The 24,646-nt window shown below is 38.0% G+C and overlaps 2 protein-coding genes across 2 annotated transcripts in view; both read left to right on the top strand.

Annotated features, from left to right (window-relative positions):
- LOC134656302 (SKI family transcriptional corepressor 2) overlaps positions 1–13,275 on the top strand; it is a 40,639-nt gene extending 27,364 nt beyond the window's left edge. Inside the window, exons 9-10 of the mRNA XM_063511811.1 lie at positions 11,503–11,632; positions 13,105–13,275. Of these exons, the coding sequence (XP_063367881.1) occupies positions 11,503–11,632; positions 13,105–13,172 (198 nt within the window). The 3' untranslated portion in view covers positions 13,173–13,275. The remainder of the gene's footprint in view (positions 1–11,502; positions 11,633–13,104) is intronic.
- A 2,135-nt stretch (positions 13,276–15,410) lies between these two features.
- Positions 15,411–18,932, top strand: LOC134656624 (large ribosomal subunit protein uL22). The gene is made up of 5 exons (XM_063512181.1): positions 15,411–15,476; positions 15,676–15,763; positions 15,849–16,121; positions 18,091–18,177; positions 18,789–18,932. The coding sequence occupies exons 2-5, from the start codon at positions 15,683–15,685 to the stop codon at positions 18,909–18,911; spliced, it is 564 nt and encodes a 187-aa protein (XP_063368251.1). The 5' UTR covers positions 15,411–15,476; positions 15,676–15,682; the 3' UTR covers positions 18,912–18,932.
- Positions 18,933–24,646: the final 5,714 nt, after the last annotated feature.

The following is a 24,646-nucleotide window of genomic DNA, read 5'->3' as shown; positions in this document are numbered from 1 at the left end:
GGGTGCTGGAGCGTTTACACTACTTTTACTGCCAAATAAAGGTAGAATAAATACTCGTTTAGGGCACATACGTGATAAAGCTACGTTTAATTAGGTGGGATTTCCACTCACTATTCAATCAAATTTCTTTGGCGAAAATAATCATCAAGTTGTATTTTATTGGTAAGTAGGTTTGGGTTAAACAGTCGTAGGGCACGTCGGCCAACATTGCGCGCCTTACATACGTCGATGTTGCAATACGATGTCGAGTGAAGTCCGGTAATGTCGCGCCACATCACCTGACGTCGCTAGCGACACGAGTTGGGACATTTGTCGCCTCGATCTCTGGGTCATATGAGGAGTGTTTTTTCAAAAGGGCTTATTTTTTTCTTAGCGGCACTTCTAGAGAGAACCTTAAGCTTAAGAAAACTTAAGGTCCAATTTAGAAATAGAATTAAGTAAAAAATAAACCCTTTTGAAAAGACACTCCTCATATATATTTTTGGAACGTTGGCTTGTGAAGATTTTAATAATTCGAGCAATATCTCGGGCTAAAGCCACACAAGTAACCCGATGTTTCAATTTAGAAGATTGAGCATGGCCTCGCCCCAGTTTGCACAGCGCGCGTGCAGGGCTGCCGCTTGTTGATCCACCACTATTCAGAATTAACACCGTCGACAACCCTAATCCGTAACTACTCCAAGTCTCCGATTACGTTTGCGTTCATCTGTTTAAAAGTATTTGAATAAAATGAATGAAATAGGTAAACAGAACACCTTGTTTTGTAGGTATGGTCTGATGCACTTATGACGGTAGATATATAGTAGGTATAAATGGATAAGTGAATAAGTGAGTGAGTAGGTATAAGTGAATAATCTTATTTGTACTTTGTTCTGAAACTGACAGAAGTAGCATTACAAATACGAGTATTTCCGAGAAAATACGATGGGGAAGGATTACTCACTACACTACATCTGTACTTCGTTGCGCGAAATTATACCTTCAAAACTATACATAAGGGTTTATTTTTCTTAAAATTTGAAAGCACAAAGCCTTACGCACAAAGACCTCCCATTCCATTTTACATACCTATTTTGAATATAAACATATTTATTTAACCAAATAAAAATAAATTGCATTTGTTTAGGCATGTTTTGATATGGCTATAGGATAGTTGTTTTTTTATTAATTAAGAGTCTCTCTTTCCCTCCAAATAACAGTAATAACACTAAAAACTAACTGTGTTCTTAAGTTAGCAAAGTAGTATGTATATCTAGTACAAAGGTTTTTTGAAAGCTATACCTAAGCTGTATAAAGGGCTAAAGCACTAAACAATTAGGTAAGTGCACGGTAAGCCGCGTGCCGGATCCGATTTCGGTGTAATCAGCCGATTCAGTTTTGAGCCTAAGGCTGGAGAGCCATTTCGCCTTTGAAACTACGATGTTGATTTGATACCTATTTCTCAGTCTCGTTCACAACGATATATCAGGGACTAGCTATGAGCGCCGCGCCGGCGCGCCGCCGCCGCCGACAAAATTTTCGCGCCGCCGCCGCCGACGCTGCGCTATCGGCGTGGCATCGGCGTGACCTTGGTAGTTACTACTACTTTCGGAATCAGATAATATATTTTTAATCGAGTTTAGATCATTAACGGCGCCACTTCGAATAGTTTATAGGCATTCAAAAGGTATTTTCTTCTTCTTCTTAGTCGGATACTCTTGTCAGAGCAGTCGTGGTCATTGGGGTCGTTGTACGGCTTTTTTCGTTATTTCCCGCCATCCTTCTCTATTTTCTGCATTCCGCACGCACAGATTTAAAGGTGATCCGGTGAGATTTTTAACTTGGTCGGTCCATCGCATTGAGGGCCGCAATCTGGGTCTTGTGCCACCCACTCTGCCCTGAACAACAAGCCTCTCCATGGCGTCGTCTTCCCTGCGCGTAACATGACCGAAGTAGCTAAGGATGCGAGAGTGAACGATTGCCGAAAGTCTTTGTGTAACCTTGAGCTCCTGGAGAATGGATATATTAGTGCGACGCTGAGTCCACGATATCCGCAGCATCCTTCTCCAGCACCACATTTCCAAAGCATCAATGCGTTTCCGTTCACTCTCTCTTACTGTCCACGTTTCAGCACCGTACAGCAACACTGGAAAGACGAGAGCTCTTACCAGGCGAGTCTTCGTTGCCTTTGTGATGTTACGGTCTCTCCAGATCTTACCGAGTTTCTCCATTGCAGACCTAGTAATAGCTATGCGTCGCTTGATTTCATCTTCGGAGCCTCCGCTGTCTGAGACCAATGACCCCAAGTATATGTAAAAGGTATTTTAGGCCCATATAATTCAAAAATATCGAAGGCAAATGCAAACTTATCTGTCTAGTAACCGCGCTACTAGTCTTGGGGAAACGAAATTATTTAATATCAATTTTAACATCAATATGCTTGTAATAAACATACTGATTCCTTTCCATTTTTATTGTGGAACGTTCCACATTACAATTTATAGAGTGTATATATACACTAGACATAATATATGTCAATCACAATGAAAAAATTAACTGTGATCAACTCTGGCTAACGTGAGCTCGAACTCGAACCCACATCTTTGGATTACCGATCTTAATTTTGCCAGTTAACCATCATTTACCGCGAATTTAGCCATTGCAAGCATGGTTAAACGTCTTTAAAAGGTATAAAATGGGGTTAATTTTGAGATATTAAGCGTTTCCACGTCCAAGTCCAAATGTCCGGCCGTTGGCTTCGCACAGAAGCGCGCCGCAATCGGCGCTCCAGGCGTTCGGCCGTCAGCCAATCTAACACTTGGCGTTCGATTATTAGCTGTATACTTACCTGCAGCTCATCCTCTGGCCTCGCATTGGGAGGCGTCGGAATCAAGTCTTCGGTGTTACATGGAGCTCGGCGTTGGGCCTCACTTTGGGCCTCACTATGGTTATCGATATTGGTTATCGATACGGAGACGGAGCTCGATTTTCTTTGGACTGTCGAGTCTGTCGACAAGACGTTTCCCTGATACAGTCAATCCGCAATTTTTAACTTAGCATTAGCACAAAAGAGTGCCTCGCTAAGATCTTCCGGCCAGAACCTCTCCAAGATTAAGTCCGCCTCTGATGCCGCGCGATACCGCTTATCCACAGTTTATACGATATCAATTTTTTTCGTACCATTATTCAATAAATTACCCTTGAAAATAAAAAATGCATTTATTTCATAACTTTCTTACAGCAAAAACATGTTTTTTCGGTAAAATTTTGGTTTGAATTCTTTTTCCATTAATCGAAGGTGTTTCAAGGCCACGCCGCCGATTCGCCGCCGCCGCCGACCAATTTTGACCGGCGCGCCGCCGCCGGCTATATGCCTATCGGCGCTCATATCTATCAGGGACACAGAACAGTCCCTATTTACGATTTAAAAAAAATACGAAATAAAGGCGTCTTACACCCGTTATGTACACCCTATTATGCATTTCCGTGGAATCCGGTGTGTTAGGTGTACACTGTATAGTCTGTAGGCGGGTCACGTCGCCGACGAATAGGTTGTGCGACGATTCAATTGCGCACTTGATGTCGTATAAATCACTGTGGTGAACGTGAGAGGGCTTATTTACCCGGGACGGATTTAGGGCCACATGTTATTGCTAGATGTCGCTAGTTACTTAAATTTTTCAATTTGGCTCAGCAGGTCATATGTAGATGGTCAAGCAGATCTTGTCAGTAGAAAAAGGCGGCAAATTTGAAAAATGTAGGCGCGAAGGGATATCGTCCCATAGAAAATTTGAATTAAGTACGCGCCTTTTTCTACTGACAAGATTTGCTTGACCATCTATAAAAATTTATGTGGTTAAAGCAATAAAATAATCTAACACGTCACATGACACCATTGAGAAAGATTCGTATTTTACATATTTTTGTAGCTTACCTCAGTCGGGATCGATATTGAAACTTTGAGTTTTCAATGGCACCTGGCGACCTGACCTGACAACAGCAATTCGTCGAATCTGTTGGACATTAAAGCAGAAAGATTTATGTTTAATCCTTATCCCTAATCCTTACCTATTAAACCCCTGCAATAGTTGTAATAAATAAAGTTTTCATTCTCTGGGAACATCTTGAAGTGAGCAATTCGTTGAGACCCAACCTATTAGTTACGTGACTTGGCTGCAGAAAGAGATACACAGATTGAATGGGGAGGTGTAGATACAATGGAGTCTAAAAACTGAAAAATGTGTAATGTATAACGATAAAAAAATTACGTTATTTTATTAACAATGTAAGATAACGGCATCAAATAAATGATCATTTCGTAATGAATGAATCATAAATCATCATTTATGATTCAGTTTGAATTTATAAAATGATATATAACCAAGCAACAGTGATTGCTTTTATTGCTGTAGGTAATTTATTAGTAATGTGGTTCCTTTTGACCCAAACTCGATGTAGTTGCATATTTTAATTGCGAAGATTTTAACGGGCTTATAGTCTTGGTCTGACGCATTTCATGCACATAACATGCAACATGTAATAGAGAATTAAAGGCATTTTAAATTTCGATTGTCGCGGTGGAGCCACCGAGACCAGGCGAGGCTCACTCCGCGATTTCGTCGCTTTGCAATTTTGGGGAAAGCCATAAGCCGCGCGTGGCGCTGTCGCCACCTAGCGGCCATATCTGTGCTGATCGTAACAGACGCGTTTTGTTAGAGAGTGGGTCTTCTGTACTTAGTACTATTATTTATTCTGTGCCGAGGCTGTTCCTCATAGAGTTATTGTTATACTAATCACGTGCCTAATAATCACTACAGTTTTCATTCGCACCGTTATCTTAGGCATGACCCTAGCATAGGTCTACACGCGACAAACACCGCAACGTCTAATAGATTTAGACAAGCAATTCCCATGTAAATGAACGTGGTCTCGCGGGAGTCGCTCCGCCGGGACTACGTTAGGGTTGACAAAACTCCTGGAACTCAATTAATTTTGACTCCACAGAGCCTGTAACGAAATCACTTTTTTGATTCAATCAAAGAATAGACAAAAAAACCGGGTGAGACTTTTAACTGGTGACTCCGCCGCGCGTTCACCATCCGTGTTCTATATACCGATAAGTCGATACCTACTTACCCATCTGTGTTGAACGTCTTGAAGATGAATAATTAATTAGGCACGGGAAAGTAGAAATTAATAAAAAAAAACATTTGCAATGACTAGGTATATTTAACGTTAACCGTGTCGTTAAACTATGGTAAAACAACTCTAACATTATGGCATACCGGTCTAGGCCGTAACACTGAACGATTTTTTTTAATATCAATTATGGTACCTATACTAAAGAAAATAATACAATTGTAGTCCCGTCCCGTATACAAAGTTTCTTCAATTCATTCAAGTTTATTTTTGACTTAAAATCTCAATATAACCGTAGTGTCTCCATTTTCAATGAATACCATTTTTATAAAATTAATCGTATTTGTCCAGAATTAAATTAATATCACTTGGTAACCCTACCGAACACGGGACGCAGCGGCCCGCAGTTAATTACACGGTCGGCGCAGACGCGATGATTTGGTTATTAATAGCGTTCGATTAGGGTGACCTATTATGCGCTTTGTGTCAGGACAAGCGCGACATGCTGCTTAATGATTAACGCGGGATAACGATAACGTTAATGCTTATTGTACTCGTTGTATTAATAATACCTAAGTTTTACTTCAGGAGCTAGTGTAACTAATACGTTATTACAACAAATAAGACATACTTAACATTTTTTTTGATAGCTGTGTAAAACAATAGGTAACTAACCTAACCTACACCATAAATACCTGTAGGTACATTTTCGTAATATTTTTTTACGTATCAATAATTCTTAACAATTTTATTCACCGTGTTTTGTCATTACAAAATAGCATAGGTATATTATCATATTTACAACTTTCCAGCTACCTTTATTTTACACCATGAAAAAACATTACATTACAGAATCAAGCATCAGAGCGTTATAACCCGACAAATACGCCTTTAGTGACGTCGGCACTCGTTAAAATATTTCGCTGCGCCCGATCGCCACCTGTCACGGCAACTTGCTTTTTTGCCGCTGGATCTCGGACTAGCGCTTGATATATGTATAATAGCTGAGAGCCCTGTATTGTACAGACATTATGTAAACGATAGCTTTGTTTGAATGAAACCTCGATGGTTAGATTATAATCTAGAGATCTATAGTTTAGAGAGATGAGTTTTATTAAATATTTCTCTCTGTAGGTATGTAAGATCTCAGAGATCTAAGTAAGTCTGAAGTCTATCGAGGAATCTCGGTTTCCAAAAAAAACATGTCAGCATCCGATCTAAGGGAGCGATTGATGATGACGATGGCTCTCTCTCTGCATAAAATTCAAGTTACACTTGTAAACGTTACACGATAGCGCTACGCCGCCGTAGACTTTTCTCGTTCACCACTAAACTACTCCTGTAGCGGCCTACGCTCGTAGTCGTAACCTGTAGAGCATATTCGTTTTTCCGGTATGTAGCAAAAATGCTTCATAGAGGCGTAAAATCCATTTTTATGATTAATGCATGAATTCATACATTAATGTTACATGAACCAATTACTTCATTAAACTGTTTGTATGATTTGACTGGATATATGTACATATACGACATTTTGGTAACATGACAAACTCTTGTAATCTGAAGTAGGTTAAAAACAAACAAAACCCAAACCCGAATTACACAAATCCTTCATAAATAAAAACACTACACCAAATTACTGTTGTTAAACAAATTTGTTTTATTAAAACAAAACTCCATTAGGGCGTTGTCCATTGTTCAATAATTCAGCGTCTTCGGAAAAAGTAATAATCAAATTATTCCACGGACATTAGTGACGGTGGCGATGGTATCGGGCCTTAGGAAATTAAATGTCACTTGTGTTCTTTGTTTATGGAAATATAGGTACGGGAACTCGATTGATAATAGTAACCACCCTTACCATGAGTTACCGCGGTCGTAGTCGCTGGCGCTTGTGTGAACTCAGTACTCACTCGCACCACTATATCAGTACCATAAAATCAGGTAACTTTAGTCCACAACTTACAACTATGGTCCAAATTCAAGTTCCAGTAAAATACTTATAAGTAGTTTTGAAATTATGTTGAGTGTCAGAGAAAGAGCATTAGTATATCTAACCTCTAAAATAAATGTAACGAGTATCATAGTTTGGCTCGTTTAATCAAAGGTTTTAGTTAAATTAAAAACAGGACCATAGTTGTACTTAAGGACTATAGTTACTTGAGCTTACGTTACCTACCTACCAGCGAGCTGCCAACTAGAAGCCCGATTCAGATTTAGCAACTTTGTAACGGTTTTGTTCTTATTTTGATACTACCCTGAAGATCACTCACGCTGATAGGTGCTTGTGAAATGATATGAAAGTCGTGCGTGAGTTGCGCGCCAATCACGAAGACGATCGTCAGGGTCGTATCAAAACCGGTTCAAAACCGTAACAAGTTTATAAGTCTGAATCGGGTTCTAGGTTTCTATGATTCTAAAAAAATATCCTCAATGAAAGTTGGTTGAAGTTGAAGTTGATTGTTAATTCCGTACCTACCAATAACAATACCTTTTGCGCCCATTTGGTTAAACCTTTGTGTCGCTCATTAAGATCCCAAACAAACTTGGTTATATGTACCTACCTTCCAATTATTTTCAGCACAAGTTCACAAAGTATGAACAATGATTAATAGTGTAGATGACAAACAAATCGGATTCTATCTAGCGACTCCCTATGGTTTGATTAAAAAGGTCCGCTTCCCCGCGGCCAAATGCCGCGGTGGCATTTACTTTTTTACTTACCTCATTTGGGAGATGACATTTGCGATGGTTTTATGGAGGCGTGTGCGGAACATTAATTCTGTATGGCTGTTAGTATACGGCAAAGTTTTTATAGATTCTTTATAAGTTTACAGTTAGGTACATGAGGGCTTTGGTACTTATTTTACAATTGACAACTCTTGCTGTTCGATTTGTACGAAAACTGTGACGTCTTTAAGGGTTCTTAACATTCAAAGGATTCAAGTTGTATAAAATAAAGTATCTATGTAAAAAAAACACACTACTTAGGGTGAATTAAATCTATCTATATGTATACCTATTTCACGACCATAGGTAAATTATACAAACATTACGCTAGTCATGTTTAAAGTGTGGCAGCAATAAAATGCTGTTTTATTTAATGTAGACGTCGTAATAGGTAGTTTTCGTATGTACGAAAAATTTACGAATTTATATCTCCATTTTTATTCACTTTGGAAAAAGGAAAACTACAGTGAACACGAGTTTTGTACGGCCTATCGGTGTAAGCACAGCGTTTTAAAGTCCAAATGAAACATTGAAGCCCACAATAATTAAGCTGCATTGAGTACCGTGCCAGTAATCGCATCACTTGTATAACGGTTATACAGCGGCACGGCATAATTATGCCGAAGCGCCTGAATTCTTTATGAGCATCGCGTTCGGTGACACGGTGACTGGAAATCAGGACTATTACCATATCCATTTTATCGTGAAATGTTATTATCATTAGTTTTTCGAGGTCACTGCTGCATGCTTGGAGTAGAGAAAATTAAAATTCATTTTTACATTAAAGGAAAAAATGGAAAAAGTTACGCTTCCGGCAGGACTATGAACCCGCATCCTCCACAATCCGTGTGTTGCTCTTAACCAATTGAGCTACGGAAGCCTACCAGGACATCGCAAATTTTTCCATTCCTACCTTTTTCATTTCCAACTTTTCCCATTTGTTCCTCTAATATATAATTTGGAATATCGCTCGCAGACGTATCTGCTTGTTAAAAAAATTCTTTAAAATTCATTTATTTTGAAAGTATTTTAAAGTTTTGCCAACTTTTACAACGTCAGTTGGTACAAGCGATGAAATACTATTTAGCTAGGGTAGGTAGTTACCCAATCCCCATGGATTATCATCGATTTTTTTTATCGCAGATTTCCCACCGCTTGGGAAAAGTGAGAACAAGAATAAAGGCTTCGGCACACAGGCGCGTTTTCCGGGCGCGGCGTGAGCGGGGCGTGAGCGTTTTGTATGTAAAAGCGGCGCGCCCCGCTCACGCCGCGCCCGGAAAACGCGCCTGTGTGACGAAGCCTTGGCTGGCCTTGGTCATAAATATAAAGGCAAGGCTAAGGGTGTGTATGAAAATCCAGGGGAAAGGCTTAAGAGGCCTTTGTCCAGCAATGACAAGACACTCAAATACCTATGCTTAAGAAAATAAAAAATATATCAGGGTAACATAGGTAAAAGACACCTACATTCAGAGATAGTTTATAAATAGGCAGATAACGATATCTTAATTAGAGTTACCTACCAGATAAGTCTGATTTCCTTCCTGATACCTACCATGTATTAGATACTACACCGAAACGGATTGATAACGGCTATGATTTCTGAACCGCCCTTGTATCACAAGGAGCCCGATTTGTTCATATCGTCTTGGTGATTGGCGCTCATATCATGCACAACTTTCACTTCATTTCGCTTGCATCAATCAGTGTGAGCCATCTTCAAGGTCGTATCAAAACCAGTTTAAATCATACCAAATTGTTAATTCTGGATCGGGTTCAAGTTTTCATATAAATAAAATCTCAAGTATTATCAAGTATTTTCAAGTGGCCCTTTTTTAAATATGACAATTTAAATGAAAGATGAGTGGTGTGGCGTGCGATAGGGAATCGGTCAACAATCATAATAACACCGAGCTTTGTTCACGGCACTGGCTGTTTAAAAATGTATACCGGTGGTCCTCAAACTGTTCTTACCACTTCAAAGTGTTAACCCACTAGCCGCCCTGGTGTCAAAAATTGACATGAAAAATGAAATTTTGAATTGTTAAAATAGATTGTTTATAGTTCTCTGGATAGGTAACACCATATAGCTAAGTACGTAAGTTGACTTAGTAAGGTATCTACAGCCTAGCTAGGTACCTACCAGTACCACGATACGGCCTGTTACCTTCTGTGATTCGTATGCCAATACGTGAAATATTTATTACAGCAAGTGATACTTGAGCTGAATACTCGGTTTGCGTAAACATACCTACATGGTACCTATGTAAATTTTGCTGTTCTCACTTATAACATACAAATTGCAAGAGCTTTAAAATGTAATCAGATTAATATATGTATATGTCAATGGATATACGTAGGCTACATTGTCAAGCTCCTAATTAGCACGTACCTATTACCTAATTTATTAATCAATATACGAGGTAAAATCACCTAATATTTTATGTATGTATAATATTTATGTATAAAAGTAATATTCGCATCAGGAACGGCAAAGAGCAGTTTGTTTGTTTACATTTTTGTTGTAATTTAATTTGTACCTATCCTTAATTTTATCATTTACATTCATAATAAAACATTTATGTACCTATATTCTAAAACATTTGTATAAGGCGATAAAAAACCTAATTTATAATGAACGTCTATGGTTTGAGCACCGCTGCAAATCGGTAATCTATTGCATTAGGGTTAGTTATCCGGTATTATTTAAGTAATTGTCGTGCCATGCATCAGATAACGCTCACGTGTCGGCCCTGTGCCGTGCCCGTGCCGTCCGTAAACACCTTTATCTAACGTTACGACTATCGAGAATTATGCTGGATTTAATAGCATGGCCAATTAATAGGGAATTACAATAAGACCTTGGATTAAGTATTAATTGAGAATATAAAATATTGAAAGTTGATTTTTTATAAGGCTTGTGCCTACAGCTACCCTAGTACCGCAGAGAGGCTGCGATCTTAGCTCTGGATCGTATTAGAGGGGCTACCGCGAAAACCAAAATTCGCAAATTGCGGGGATCTTTCTCTTTTACTCCAATGAAGGTACCTATAATTAGAGAGACAGAGATGGTTATAGCCCAGATTCAGTAGGTCTCAAGTGCAGCTCAGCGGGGAAATGTAGCGGGAATAATGGGGACCTTTGAGCCTGGTCAGGTGGGTTATTTTTCCGTCCGTACGAAACTTTAGTCTTGCAAATCAGTTATTCTTATCTCATCATCATCTTCCTCGTGTTGTCCCGGCATTTTGCCACGACTCATGGCCCATGGGAGCCTGGGGTCCGTTTGGCAACTAATCCCAAGAATTGGCATAGGCACTAGTTTTTACGAATGCGACTGCCATCTCACCTTTCAACCCAGAGGGTAAACTTATTGGGATTAGTCCGGTTTCTGTAGTGATATGAACAAATAAGACTTTTAATTATAAAATATAAGACTTTATTTATGAGAACATTGTAGGACCGTGACATGATAGAATAGACTAACTTAGGGTATCTACCATAGATAAACTAGAGTGTCTTAATATAGTATTAACATCAGTGATACCACCATAACAGTTTCCTCACGATGTCACGATTCTTTATCTCTTATCAATTATTTAACCGATGCATTTTCTTTTTGTGACGTCAGAACCTAACCTGCTGTATTTATTGTTTCAGAGTTGCCCATGGCCATGTAGAGTGCGAGAGGATTGGGGGTCCCTGGTGCCCAAGGTCGAACGCGAAGAGGAACCTGAACCCTGGCGCCTGCCTGACCTCCGTCCGCCCGCCCACTACTTGCCCCCTCCAGGTACTAACTTCCAAATCGGCTAAAATTGAACACTACAACCTAGAGTGACTTTGTGGTGATCACATCACAACCTCACGACTAGAGATGCCACGAATATTCGGCAACTATTCGGTATTCGGCCTATTCGGCCACTTTGCCGAATATTCGGTATTCGGCCGTATGTTGCCTACTATTCGGCCGAATACCGAATATCTGATGCACCTACTTAAAAAGAAAAATTGCACAATAAAAATAACCAAAAACTATGTAGGCATATTTAGAATGTGTTCTTGGAAAGTTGTTAAATACGAAGACCATTTTTTGAGCATTTGTTGGTTAAAAAACATTTTATTTTTATCATGAGTCTGATTTGTTTGACTCTATTGATTAATTCTGTTACAAAAATATATTTTAGCTAACGTCATCTAACGTTGAGCTTTGTTGGCGATCAGTTTTCATAATAATTGTGACTCAAAATGTTGGCTTTGTCATGCCGAATATTCGGTATTCGGCCGAGATTGGGGCCGAATTTTCGGTATTCGGTATTCGGCCAAAACCACTATTCGGGGCATCTCTACCAGGGATGTTGCGAACATCCGCATCCGCAACCGCGGAACTTCCGCATTATTTTCAACATCCGCATCCGCATCCGCATCCGCATGAAATCGATGCGGAGCTTATGCGGATGCGGATGTCGAACAAGTCGGCCCAGGAACGTCATAGCGGCGGCGTAAGTGCTAGGTAATTTCGTCATTACCTATAACGAAATCGTCTAGATCCAGAAAAGTCGGCCAAGTTACTGTTTATTAAATATGACGTTACGTTTTTTTTAATAAAAAAATACTAAAATGTAATATTTGACGTTTTCTAAGTACCTAATCTTGACATCCGCATCCGCATCCGCATCCGCGGATGTGAACCTTTAAATATCCGCATCCGCATCCGCATCCGCGGATGTCAAAAAATCTGCATCCGCAACATCCCTGATCTCTACTCACGACCCTCAGACATGACGATTCGACATATTTAGAAGGGTATCTGCAATGGAGCGGCCCAAATGTGGCCAAATGTTGAACGCGAGCCCTTAGTGGAACAGCCCTGGCGTGACCTCCATGCACCAGTCAATCTGGGGTGTGTCCGCGATATAGAAATTTGTGTAGTCATGCTTTCAGGCGCTAAGCGAAGCAATGACAATTTATCATATTGTGATTTTAACGAGTGAGGAGTGCAATAGGTACCGTTAATCCCAGCAGGTATTATTATATGTACCTAGGGTATATCGCGCATGATAGTTATAGGGTACAAAGCATATAGGTCCTTATATAATGTATATTCCCGATACCGCGCTTTATTTATTAAAATAACGCTAAATCACGTCATGCCGCGATCATAATATGCCTGCTGCTGAGGTTTAAAATATTGTTGTGAGTGGCAATATCGTCACAAAAGTCAATTAATATTTTTTCTTAATTACCTGTGTCATGTGTTGACAGAGCGAGACGCGTGCGCAGCGTGTGTGGCGCCCCTTCCGCTGCTCCCGCCCGCGCCGGCGCCACACTAGCGCCACCGCATCTGAGCACGAAGCAATATCAAACCTTATTTAAGCACATAGAAAGGATTGTCAACGCCAAGGGCCTAGTCAACTAGAAACTATGGGATCGTGCGGCATAAGTAGTTGGGAATTCATTGAAATAACGCACACGTAAATAAGCGGTTATTAGCAGCTAAATGTTTGAATGGTTTTCCCATCAATAGGTAATTACAATAATTGATAATGCAATGAAAATAATTACAAAATGCACCTAAACTTATTTAATCAAAATAATTGTTTGAGACTACAGCAGATTTTTTGCTAGCTATCTATACAGTTATCTCACTCAGATCACTAAAATACAATTTAGAAAATGGCCTATAAGTACTTAGTTGAGAAAAAACTTATGTCGTTCTACTAATCTCTACACTGGTACTGATACCAATGTGTGAATCTCGTCTTGTAGAATAATGTAGATAGTATTAGAATATTTATGTAGAATTAGCGTCTAGTACAACTACAAGCAATCCTATTGAATTGAATTCATCCCACTTGATGTTAATCATTCTAGTCTATAGACCTAGTCATATATTATAGGAATTACTCATTGAAATTACTGTAAATACCTAGATGTACTTAGATTAAATTCGCTGTAATTATTATAAATGTCTTTGTAAATATTCGTTATCTGCGATATCTTATAGGTAACATTTTTTTGGTTAGTATGCCTACTTGCTTAGGGACCCCAAAGTTATCAACCAAATATTTATTAAAAATCAAATATTTATTTATTGTTCACTATAATTTATATGTATGCTATAACACATAATTATCTTAAACTTCGTCGTGCACAGGCTAGTTAACAAACCGAAAAAATAGTGCCATGTCTCGACTCAAATTGGTTCCCAAGATACATAGGCCTAGTTTAGGGACTACTGTCAATTTGTTTTCCGATGTATAGGTACTTAATGTTTTTTACATCATCAAACTTTTTCAATTTTTTCTTCAAATAAATGCAATAATTATTATTAATAACGTACATTGTTTTCACGGATTTAAGCCTCCAAATGGCATCTATTGTGTTTTTGCACGTAACTTTTAAAAATAACTTCGAATTGAATAGTTAGCAATTTTTTGCCTTAACATGTTTCAGTAATGTTAAATACATATCATTATGAACTTTAATACCTACCGTATAGGTACATGAGTGTATAAATAGTAATAATTTAAAATTATGTAAGTAGGTACCTACTGGAATAAATTATTATTTTTGTTGCATTTGTTTTCAAAAATTGTGGTGCAATGTCTTAATGAATTAAATAAAATTGGTAAAATTTTCACTTGTAATATTTCACCTCTATGTATGAATTTATTATTATTTATAGAAAGCTGTAATGTGTTAGCCACAATAATTAAAACAAATGTACTAACCAACTTGTATTATTTTGTACCTGTCGTTTTCCAATCTTCATACAAAGGTTTTTATGCAAATAAATTAATAAATTACATAAAGTATCAGATAGACCGAAACGCCTAAGTTCAAACATTTAATGTTCTTTAAAAACAATTTTACTTCTGACTGTACTTTTTTTAGCAGTCGTCGAGCGATTCTAATGATCCGAGTTGGGCCAAACCATTGACCAAACTTGATGTGGTAAACTTACACAACTTACTTTACATTACGGATGCGCTGAACGCTAACATTTAGCTACATTGTGTTACGTGTACCTACTACAAAAAAACTGAAGAAAAAATGGTATACCTAAGTACACAATATGTTTAAAAAATATTTACATAGTTATTACTTATATAAAAACGTTGAAACTTAGATACAAAATATCGCGGTGCCAAAGAGAATAGATTTGATAGTACGGAGTTACAAATACCTATAATTTTGCGCCATCTAGTGTGAACAGCAGTTGAACTAGATTCAATGTAAATCCATCACAACTAGCGCCACCGACAAAAATCGCGGATGGAAATGGAACTACGTGAACGTCAATTTGTTTTCATAGGAGTATGATAGGTGGCGCCATAATCGGATTAATTTTATTAAAAATGGAATGCCTTCTTTATTTTAAAATTATTTTAAAATAAAGAAGACATTCCATTCCATTTTCTTTACATTTTTTTAAATAATTATTTAAATGTATAAGTTTTAAAATAATATCTTGCACTTAAATATTTATTCAACTGAAATGATACCAAAAAATATTAGAAAAATACTGCTATATTGCCATAGACTTACAAATTTGCCACTGACAGCACTGACGCAAGTGTCAATGTCAAAACATTTTGTCTATGCCTTTTCCTGTCAAGTTATTCCCGTGAGAGGTTGGTTTCGTGTTTAACAAAATCCGTTTTTATCTAAAATTATAATGACCATTGAATGGAATCTCGCTAATATGCTTAAAATAACAGTGTTTACTGGTTATTCGAGAGTTTATTTTGTTAAAATTGTGAAAGTCAGCAGTGTTTCAGTTGATAACCTCTTTTGTGTCTTGCGTTTGTAACTTTAAGCCGCCTGTTTCAGAAGCAAAATGGGACGTTACTCTCGGGAGCCGGATAACCCAGCGAAGTCATGCAAGGCGCGTGGCTCAAACCTCCGTGTTCATTTCAAGGTAATTTCGAGTTTTGATCGTAATGTTTACGTGCTCGATATCTGGCTTAGGTTATGTAGATAGTAACAGAGTGTTTATGTTGCAGAACACTTATGAAACGGCGATGGCAATAAGAAAGCTGCCTCTGCGCCGTGCCGTGCGTTACCTGAAGAACGTGACTGAGAAGAAGGAGTGCATTCCCTTTCGTCGCTTTAACGGCGGTGTGGGTCGCTGCGCACAGGCGAAGCAGTTCGGCACTACACAAGGCCGCTGGCCGAAGAAGTCCGCGGAGTTTCTGCTGCAGCTGCTCAGGAACGCCGAGTCCAACGCTGACTACAAAGGCCTAGATGTTGACAGGCTGGTCATTGATCACATTCAGGTATGTACCATTATTATCTACTTAGTTGGAGTGAAGTTATTGCTCTGGTTAATACCTTTCAAAGTTATGAAGAAACAAACTTGGTTTTAGTAAAGTTTAACTAGAGTCTGTGCAGAAAGAGAAGAGTCGTGAAATGTATTTTTACTTAAATGACAATGCTCTTTGATAAATTTGATAGATTATGATATTAAGTGACAGATTTATGTTGTGACATTGCAAGTTACCTGTGTCAGAATGTAACTGACATCAAATTAGTGTGAGACATTTCAAGGACTGAGTTGTTTTTGGAACTCCTGTCCAGCTCCTGCCGGTATCTTGGTGGGGAGAACACCATTTTATCTTGCTATTAAACTTAACAAAACTTTAAAATAAGTCACTGTGAAATTAATTGAATATTACAGAACTGCAATCATTTTGTAACATGAATTAAAATTAATATAATAGACTTTATTTTATTTCCTATACCATACTTATATCATTAGCATACACTATGTGAAATTGTTTGAAGCAATTTTCCTTTATTTATACATTCCTCTATATGTCGGCGGCCTATCGTAAGGTCAGGCATATCGTGAAATTCCTAGGCATATTGTGAAACGTGAAAACCTTTGACCCATTCCCTGAGTCGACGCGGGGCTCCTATTTCTGGGCAGTTTGCCCTTCGGGCATCTAAAGCAACCTAACGAACCTATCCTACCTATATATTGGTTTAATGTCACTATCGTCAAAACATTACACAGGAACATTACGATCTGCCTGATCTTACGATCGGCCGCCGATATATAGATTGACAATTTAAAATATGATCTTGTCATGAAAAAGCACTAATCAATAACAGGTTTGTACCTATGACTTGTAGGTTTATCTATCGCAACTTCAAAACATTATTTGTCCAATCTTTTATTTACCAAACTTTCTTATTATGATGGGACAAGTTTTTTTTTAAATAATCCACTGAATTTAGACGGCTACAGAAAGACGGCTAACAAATAAAATTTGGAATAATTAACTGGTTTTGGTTTGATATTTGGACATTACAAATTTGTCAAATTAAATTTTGGACAAACATTTTTTGATGTTGCGATATGATATTGAACTGTAGTGGATTGTAGTATTTTGACAGTTGTATTAATTTAATCAAGTTATTTTGGTCTAACTTTTGCCTTTTTTGCTTGACAATGTGTATTTATTGCACAACCTGTTTTCTAAAGGCAAAAAGTAAATGGTGTCCGGTAGTTAACAGGAAATAAAATACATTATTTTATATTTTATTTTTCATGCCTGTCACCAACATGCTATACTAGTTAGATTTAGCTATGTTAAACAATCATCATTATCCCACAAGTTTGGTCCATTCTGTGAAGTTCGGTTTTCTGCTTTATTGTCAAAATTATTCCTGGACTGTGATATATTTGGTAATCTGTTCCACCATATGTGACATACGTAACAGCCATTGGTAAACCATTGAATTTGAAATACGGTGTCTGAATGTGGCAACCAATTGAATGTGTTTTTCAAAGACTGTTACATTACAAATGATATGGCATGATGGGAAGTAAGGTAGATGGCCTAGTAAAAATATACAAATTGATCATTGGTTTAGCTTTTTGTTAGTTGATTTTAAGCCTATTTCGATACTTTTTGTTGGGTCACACATCTGTGTTGACAATTGACTATATTTAGGGTTGGTCAAGCCATCTGTCACCCATAAAATATAAAAATCCTTATGGTTGGCAGTCCTCAACTGTGTGTTTCTCCAGAAACTTCCTGCCTCGCACAGCTAAACTGTAAAATGAACTGTCGCCTGCAGTATTTCCGGACTGATATGACCTTCAAGAAAAGAGCGTAATTTAATGGGAAGTTACATAGTTTTTTGCCAAGTCACAATGTTCTGTCCGCTAATGTGGTTAGTGCAATTGGCCCTTAATTATGACAGTATGACAGTACTCATAATGGTGGTGTGTTGCAGGTGAACCGCGCCCCCTGCCTACGTAGACGCACGTACCGCGCCCACGGTCGCATCAACCCCTACATGTCATCGCCCTGCCACATTGAGGTAAGCATGCACCAACCTTCATGTATAATATTAAAGTATGCAATCTAGGAAAACATCACCTTTGGTTTGGCAACTCATGATTGTGCTGTATGGCATAATTGTTAATATAGTCTTCATTACAAGTTCATATTATTGAGTGGCAAGTTTCTTTCTAATATCAACTTTAGGAAAAAGCAATCATTAGCACTGCATTTCATTTATTAGTTAATTCTAATTCGGACCTTATATCATGTCCCTAAGGTTGTTATTCCACCTGTCCAACTTTTTTGTCCAATGTGCATTGCGTCTCACTCTTTTAGCAAAATGTGAGAATACACATTGGTACAAATAAATTGTTTGTGTTGTTGTGGCCGATAAACGCCTCGACCAATAGGAATAGTATTTCATGCAAAATGGCCACCCGGCCCAATGAAGTCACCTCACTCCGCTGCGACAGATAGAGATAGGATATAGAATTGGTCAAACCAATTTGTCAGTAAATAAGAACAAAAAAAACTATACTCGTCCTTTTCTTTTGGGTGCTAGTACTAGTGTTAGACAAAGATAGTATGATTTTCTCTGTATGTTTGAAATGAGACAGTCCTTTGACAAACTATATGTACTGTTTACAGGTGTGCCTGTCGGAGCGAGAGGCCGCAGTAGCGCGCGCCGCGCCCGCCGACGACGCGCCGGCCAAGAAGAAACTCTCCAAGAAGAAGTTGGCTCGCCAGAAAGAGAAGATGATGAGGGAATAGAATAAACTACTCTAAACAGTATACGGCCATTTTATTTATCCACCCACTCACTTGGTATAGTTTGTAGCTTTCTAATAGAGCCCGAAGGCTAATCCTATTGTCTATTGTTAAGTAAAACCGCTCGTGCCACGTGCCACAACCACCTGCATAAAAAATCGGTACTTCGGTTACTGAGTGCCGGCGAGTCGAACGCTACAGAACCAGTCTAAAATGTGTCATCGAGATGCGTAACAAAGGCGCGTTATCGGAGAGCGCACCTACACTGGTTTTTTGAGCGTTGGACTAGCTGGCGCTCAGGTGCCAAATAGAATAATTAGGACCCTTTTTTGCAGGTAAGTAGCACGTGCGGTTTTACTGAACAATAGACAATAGGATAAGCCTTCGGGCTCTACTAGAAAGCTACAAACTATACAGTCTGCAGCAAAAGTTGCTATGCGGCGAAGGGTTCAAAGTTACACCTTGACACGCTCTTATTCTCTTAACAATAAAGTCGCGTCAAGATCATTTTGAACACCTCGGTACGGGAGCCTTTCTGATCTGAATAGGCCTTTCTCACATGGGGCGACCCAAAAATGACTACTAGTACTTAGTTGTAGACTGCACAACTTAACGAAAATCGGGTTTGGCTGTTGCCTAAATACGCGTGCAAACGTGTTTGGTCGCGTCGCAGTTGTCATTTTTGCGTTGGTCCCTGTGAAGGCCCATAGACCTTATTTAGGGACGGATACGCTAAAGACCCTTATTTCATAGTAATTCCATACAAACTTTAACCATGGATATCTCCATAACCATGGGGTTCCGCGCCATGGGGGTTGGACTGGGGGTACCCCTCCCCCCATCCCGCCCCAAAAATCGACGGTCCATAAAGTAAAGATTAACCCCACTTTAGTCGTTAGAAACTAAGGGTCGGTTGCACCAAACTGTTTGTCATAAATTGTAATTGTATGGAAAGTTTGATAGTAAACCGCCGCGGAGCGCGCTTAGCTTCTGTAGGTAGCATGTTCCGCAATTAGTCGAAGACGGCCGGACCAAAGATTGAAAAATCTGTAAAATATTATTTTTTTGTTAGAAAGGGATTCACAGTTAATTTCACTGGCATCATGGCAGGATCATAATTATGATGCGAGTGAAGAAATCGAGACGTGTTACATGTGATCGGCGTTGTTCTTGGGTATATTTTAAGCATTGCACTCTTAATCTAATACATACTTAGTATGGTACCTTGTTGACCTTACAAGTCTTAAAATAACTAGAGTCAGACTAAGCTAACTTGGCAGCGATTTTGATAGCGTAGACAGTGCATTGCACAGATGTACTTCTATGAAATTATGACGTTTAAAATAACACTTGCACAGTCTGTGCTATCAAAATCGCTGCCGAGTTAGCTGGGTCTGACTTTACCGCCTTAATTCACCTAATTTTTTTTTGTGAATTAAGCGCGGGTTGCTAACGGCCGGTTAGCAGCAGCGGTTAGCGGCATTAGCTGCAGTTGCTGCTGTTATGATTTTTTTAGGAAGTTGCGGATATTCAGATGTTTCAATATTTGTTGCTACGCTACGCGACGAAAATTATCCTGAGATACAAAAAATAACACTTAATTTTTTTAATTAAATATAATTGGTACAAAAATATTGTAGGTATTCAGTTAAAACATTGTAACGTGGCTGATAACTAACACACCCCAAATTTGGAATAAAGTAGTCTGAGAACGTCATTTTACGATCCCCTATTTAAACATGAACACTAAAAGGTGAATTTTAGATCGATTAATGTGTTAAAATGTATTTGTTTTTGTATTTTGTGGCTATATTGTAATTATACTATAATAAAATATAGTTATAACTATAAAAAAAATATAGGTATCAACATTAAATCACCGTTTTTCGCGTCTCCTGAAAACTAGCATTTTGTCCTTTACGCCAATTGAACCCTACCTATATTAACGAGATTAAGTTGCCAAGACCTTTCACAGCATAAGGAAGGATGCAACCGGAAAAGAGTTAAAGGGAAGACAAGGTATGCGTCCTTAAACTTTAAGATCCAAATTTGGGACGGCAGCATGTGACAAGGTATTACGTTGGCCAATACCCGTCTTACGGGAAGTTCTTCCGAAATAACCTTTCGCTGACTTCCGCATAGAAATTGTTAATTAAAGAAGCGCACATTTGAAACAAATAAAATTATTTTATCAAATAGGTATTTTGATTTGTGCTATAAGTAATCACACCACTGAAACATATGACCAAGCCCTCCAGCCCGCCCTACCACTGGTAGGGCTTGATCAATGTTTTTTTTTCCTAATTTTCTCGTAATGCATGTTGATTAGATGTATTTTTTTTATAAATGTTTTTTTTTAAAGATGTGTCCCGCCGTGTTTGTTGCCGGACCCATGTTGGTATACTCTCCTCCAATTGAGGGGGGGATTTAAATCTTCTCTGGGCAGAGGTGTAGGGTTGTAGCCGGTTAGCTTTATTTGACGTTCATAAGCGCATTGTAATTATGCCTACCTACTTGAATAAACTATCTTTTTATCTCTTTTTCTTTAGTACCTACTTATATGACATCGATTTCAGTTTATAAGGAGTTAGAGGATAATTATGGGGACATAGCTAATCCCGGGATCTCCCCGGATTTATGTAATTTGTGATTTATGCTTTCATAGTGTGTACTTGAACTATCTCTCTGCTAAAGTTCAGCATATCGAAAATAATAGGCAGAACATTTTTGTGTGATTAATTAACAAACATTCAATTAAACATCTATGTATATGTACCTATATTTGGACCCAAGTGCGCTATCATAGCTGTCTGTTTTTCCTCTACGTAGGTATTTCACACATTGCCAATACACCAAAGTAGGTACCTTAGCTACCGATAGGTATGTATGACTCCAATGTATGTTCAACGAAAATTAATAGTTTCGGAGAAATCATTGCTCCCCAAGTGAAAAAATATTCTTCGTAACAATAGAAAATAAACAAAGAAAATTTAATAATGGGCATAATGGTAATAATAGGCGGTCTTATTCCTAACCATTTACCTTCCGCACGCGCAAGATGACGTGATATAAATAGGTAGTGTCATTTTCCCTACGCTACACTTATAAAGTATTTATTATTCATAAAAATAATTTAGTGCCCTACACGGAAGTGTGGACGGAAACTTAAGATTTTTAGGGTTCCGTACCTCAAAAGGAAAAAACGGAACCCTAATAGGATCACTCGCGTGTCTGTCCGTCCGTCTGTCACAGCCTATTTTCTCCGAAACTACTGGACCAATGAAGTAGAAATTTGGCACAAATATGTATGTTTGTGACCCAAAGATGGACGTGTAACGTAAATAAATGAATTTTAAATATGGAGGCCATTTTTGGGGGGTAAATGAGAAAATTAAAAAATAATGTTTTTCAAACTATATCGTGTTACATATCAAATGAAAGAGCGTATTGTAAGAATCTCAAATATTTTTTTTTAATAATTTTAGGATAAAGAGTTTAGCAGTTCAAGAAAATAGGCGAAAAATTACCATTCCCCCCCCCCCCCCCCCCTATCTCCGAAACTACAGGGCCTAACATTTTGAAAAAAATACACAAAATAGTTCTTTATCTATAGATGACAGGAAAACCTATTAGAAATGTGCAGCCAAGCGTGAGTCGGACTTAATGTACGGAACCCTTGGAACGCGAGTCCGACTCGAACTTGGCCGGTTTTTGTCCGTATATTTATATAATTATATGGTATATATAGTTAGTCAAAGGACTGTCTCATTTCAAACATAGACTGAGAGAATCATACTGTCTTTGTCTTACACTAGTACTAGCACCCAAAAGAAAAGGATGAACGGTACCTATAGTTTTTTTTGTTCTTATTTACTGACAATTTGGTTTGACCAACTATAGTTTTGAAGATCCAAGAATGTATAGGTCCACTTTAACAAATAAATAAAACTTTTTTGCAGTGATACTTTCAGTAGTTAACCGGGCATAAGCGAGTTGTTGTGCTAAACCAGTAGGTAAAAGAAACGATCGCTTAATCGCATACTTAATTGTTACGAATTCGAGGTTACGGTAACTCTGGTTCAGGCTATGGGAAAAGCAGTGTTTTATAACACTTGTAAGCTGAGATCGTCTGCCCGGTCAGTCAGTGCAGTGACACACGGTGGGACGGTTGACACAGTTACTTCAATACGTATCGTAAACTTAAAACATCGCGGTTTTACATTGTCTCATTTTAGTTTCTTTGTTGTTGAGTTAAAGTGATTTTTAAATAAGTAAAGTAAGTTTGTTTTTTGTTGATTTTTAATTATTTTTGAAGCAATCAAATTTTATGATATTAACTTAATCACGTTTCGATTGTCAAAATAAATTTCCCAACTTGAGAACTTGACCTTATTATGAATAGAGCACATAAATTGCACATAATGTGTTGATGCAAATTAATATTATTTTGCAGTTTTTTTCCGTTTTTAAGTCCTAGGAATTAAAATAAACAATACTTAGGTATACCTATAATAAGTATAATTATGTTTTACTTCAGTCCATCGAAAAAAAATTTTTGAATCTGAAAATGGAGCCGAAATATTAAACAACTCGAGTCCGCCTAAGTTAACTTTGCATTTGCGCGGACTTGAACACGACAAAGTGAGGGAGTGTAATTAAATTATGAACGTCATATTTTCATAGAAATTTAACATTAAATGTGCGTCGTAAATATGCGTCTAAAGTAAAACGGCCGTTTTTGTTTTGAGTTCATAGATCGACGAATCCAGCAACATAAAAAGTATAAAAACTAGGAATACTTCGTTTTTTTAGCATTAGAAATAAGGTAAACAATCTTGATGTGTCTTTTAATTGAAAAACACATTTTAAAAATAAGTTACGGTAAATATGTAACAATTATGAATCTAATACGATCTTTTATAATCTTCTGCTTTCATAAGTAATAGTTATTGATTTTTAAAAAGTGTTTTTCAAGTGTCAAAATCGCTTACCTTCTTTCAAGTTCTTTCTAATGCTAAAAAAAACGAACTATAGTTTGATCTATTCAAAAGGCACTTTAATACAAAAGATACAGTACGTAGCGGCCCCCAAAAAGACGACTGCCCAAAAAAGGAGTATTTCGTTAAATTTAAATACTTAATCACGATTATTTAGCAGTGGCGCTTGTGTGCACGTTGATGGGCTCTTAACCTTTTGGACGCCAATGACCGATATATCCGCACCGTAGCTTCAACGCCAAAGACCGATTAATCGGTCACATATCACAGAGCAACATAGACCTACGTGCATATGCATAAAGTTCAATTTCAGTTTTGACACTTCGGTGACGTGGCGTCAGCGTGAGCTTTTGTGTTTGACACGGTGTCGAAAAGGTTAATGATGATTGATGACATTCCCGTACTTTGTCATTGAAAATGCCATGCAGAGTTAGCGTGGTCTGACTATCGAATATAAAAGGGAGTTCGATTAGTCAGAACAGAATCATGTGTTATGAAATCTAAACCAATGTCGAATACAAATTACATCTATGAATGTAACATGCCAAATTATGGTCACTATTATTTTGGTTCTTTCACATCTACAATTCGTAATGATGATTGATGAAATCTCATAATGATTCTGACATTTCTAATATTTTGTAAGATTTGGATTTTTACCACACATAATCATTATTTAGTTAGGCCAATCAAATTAGATCCAAATATAGCGTTTGAGGAATTAATTTCCAGCAAGCTGGA

Source organism: Cydia amplana, chromosome 18 (assembly GCF_948474715.1).
Source record: "Cydia amplana chromosome 18, ilCydAmpl1.1, whole genome shotgun sequence".
NCBI lineage: Eukaryota > Metazoa > Arthropoda > Insecta > Lepidoptera > Tortricidae > Cydia > Cydia amplana.
The sequence above is the reverse complement of the archived record's forward strand: the minus strand, read 5'-3'. Positions and strand labels throughout refer to the sequence as shown.

Coding starts and splice junctions, on each gene's coding strand:
- LOC134656624 (XM_063512181.1), top strand. CDS start 15,683: ATGGGACGTTACTCTCGGGAGCCGGATAACCCAGCGAAGTCATGCAAG. Junction 16,122..18,090: donor TGGTCATTGATCACATTCAG/GTATGTACCATT, acceptor GGTGTGTTGCAG/GTGAACCGCGCCCCCTGCCT. Junction 18,178..18,788: donor CATCGCCCTGCCACATTGAG/GTAAGCATGCAC, acceptor TACTGTTTACAG/GTGTGCCTGTCGGAGCGAGA.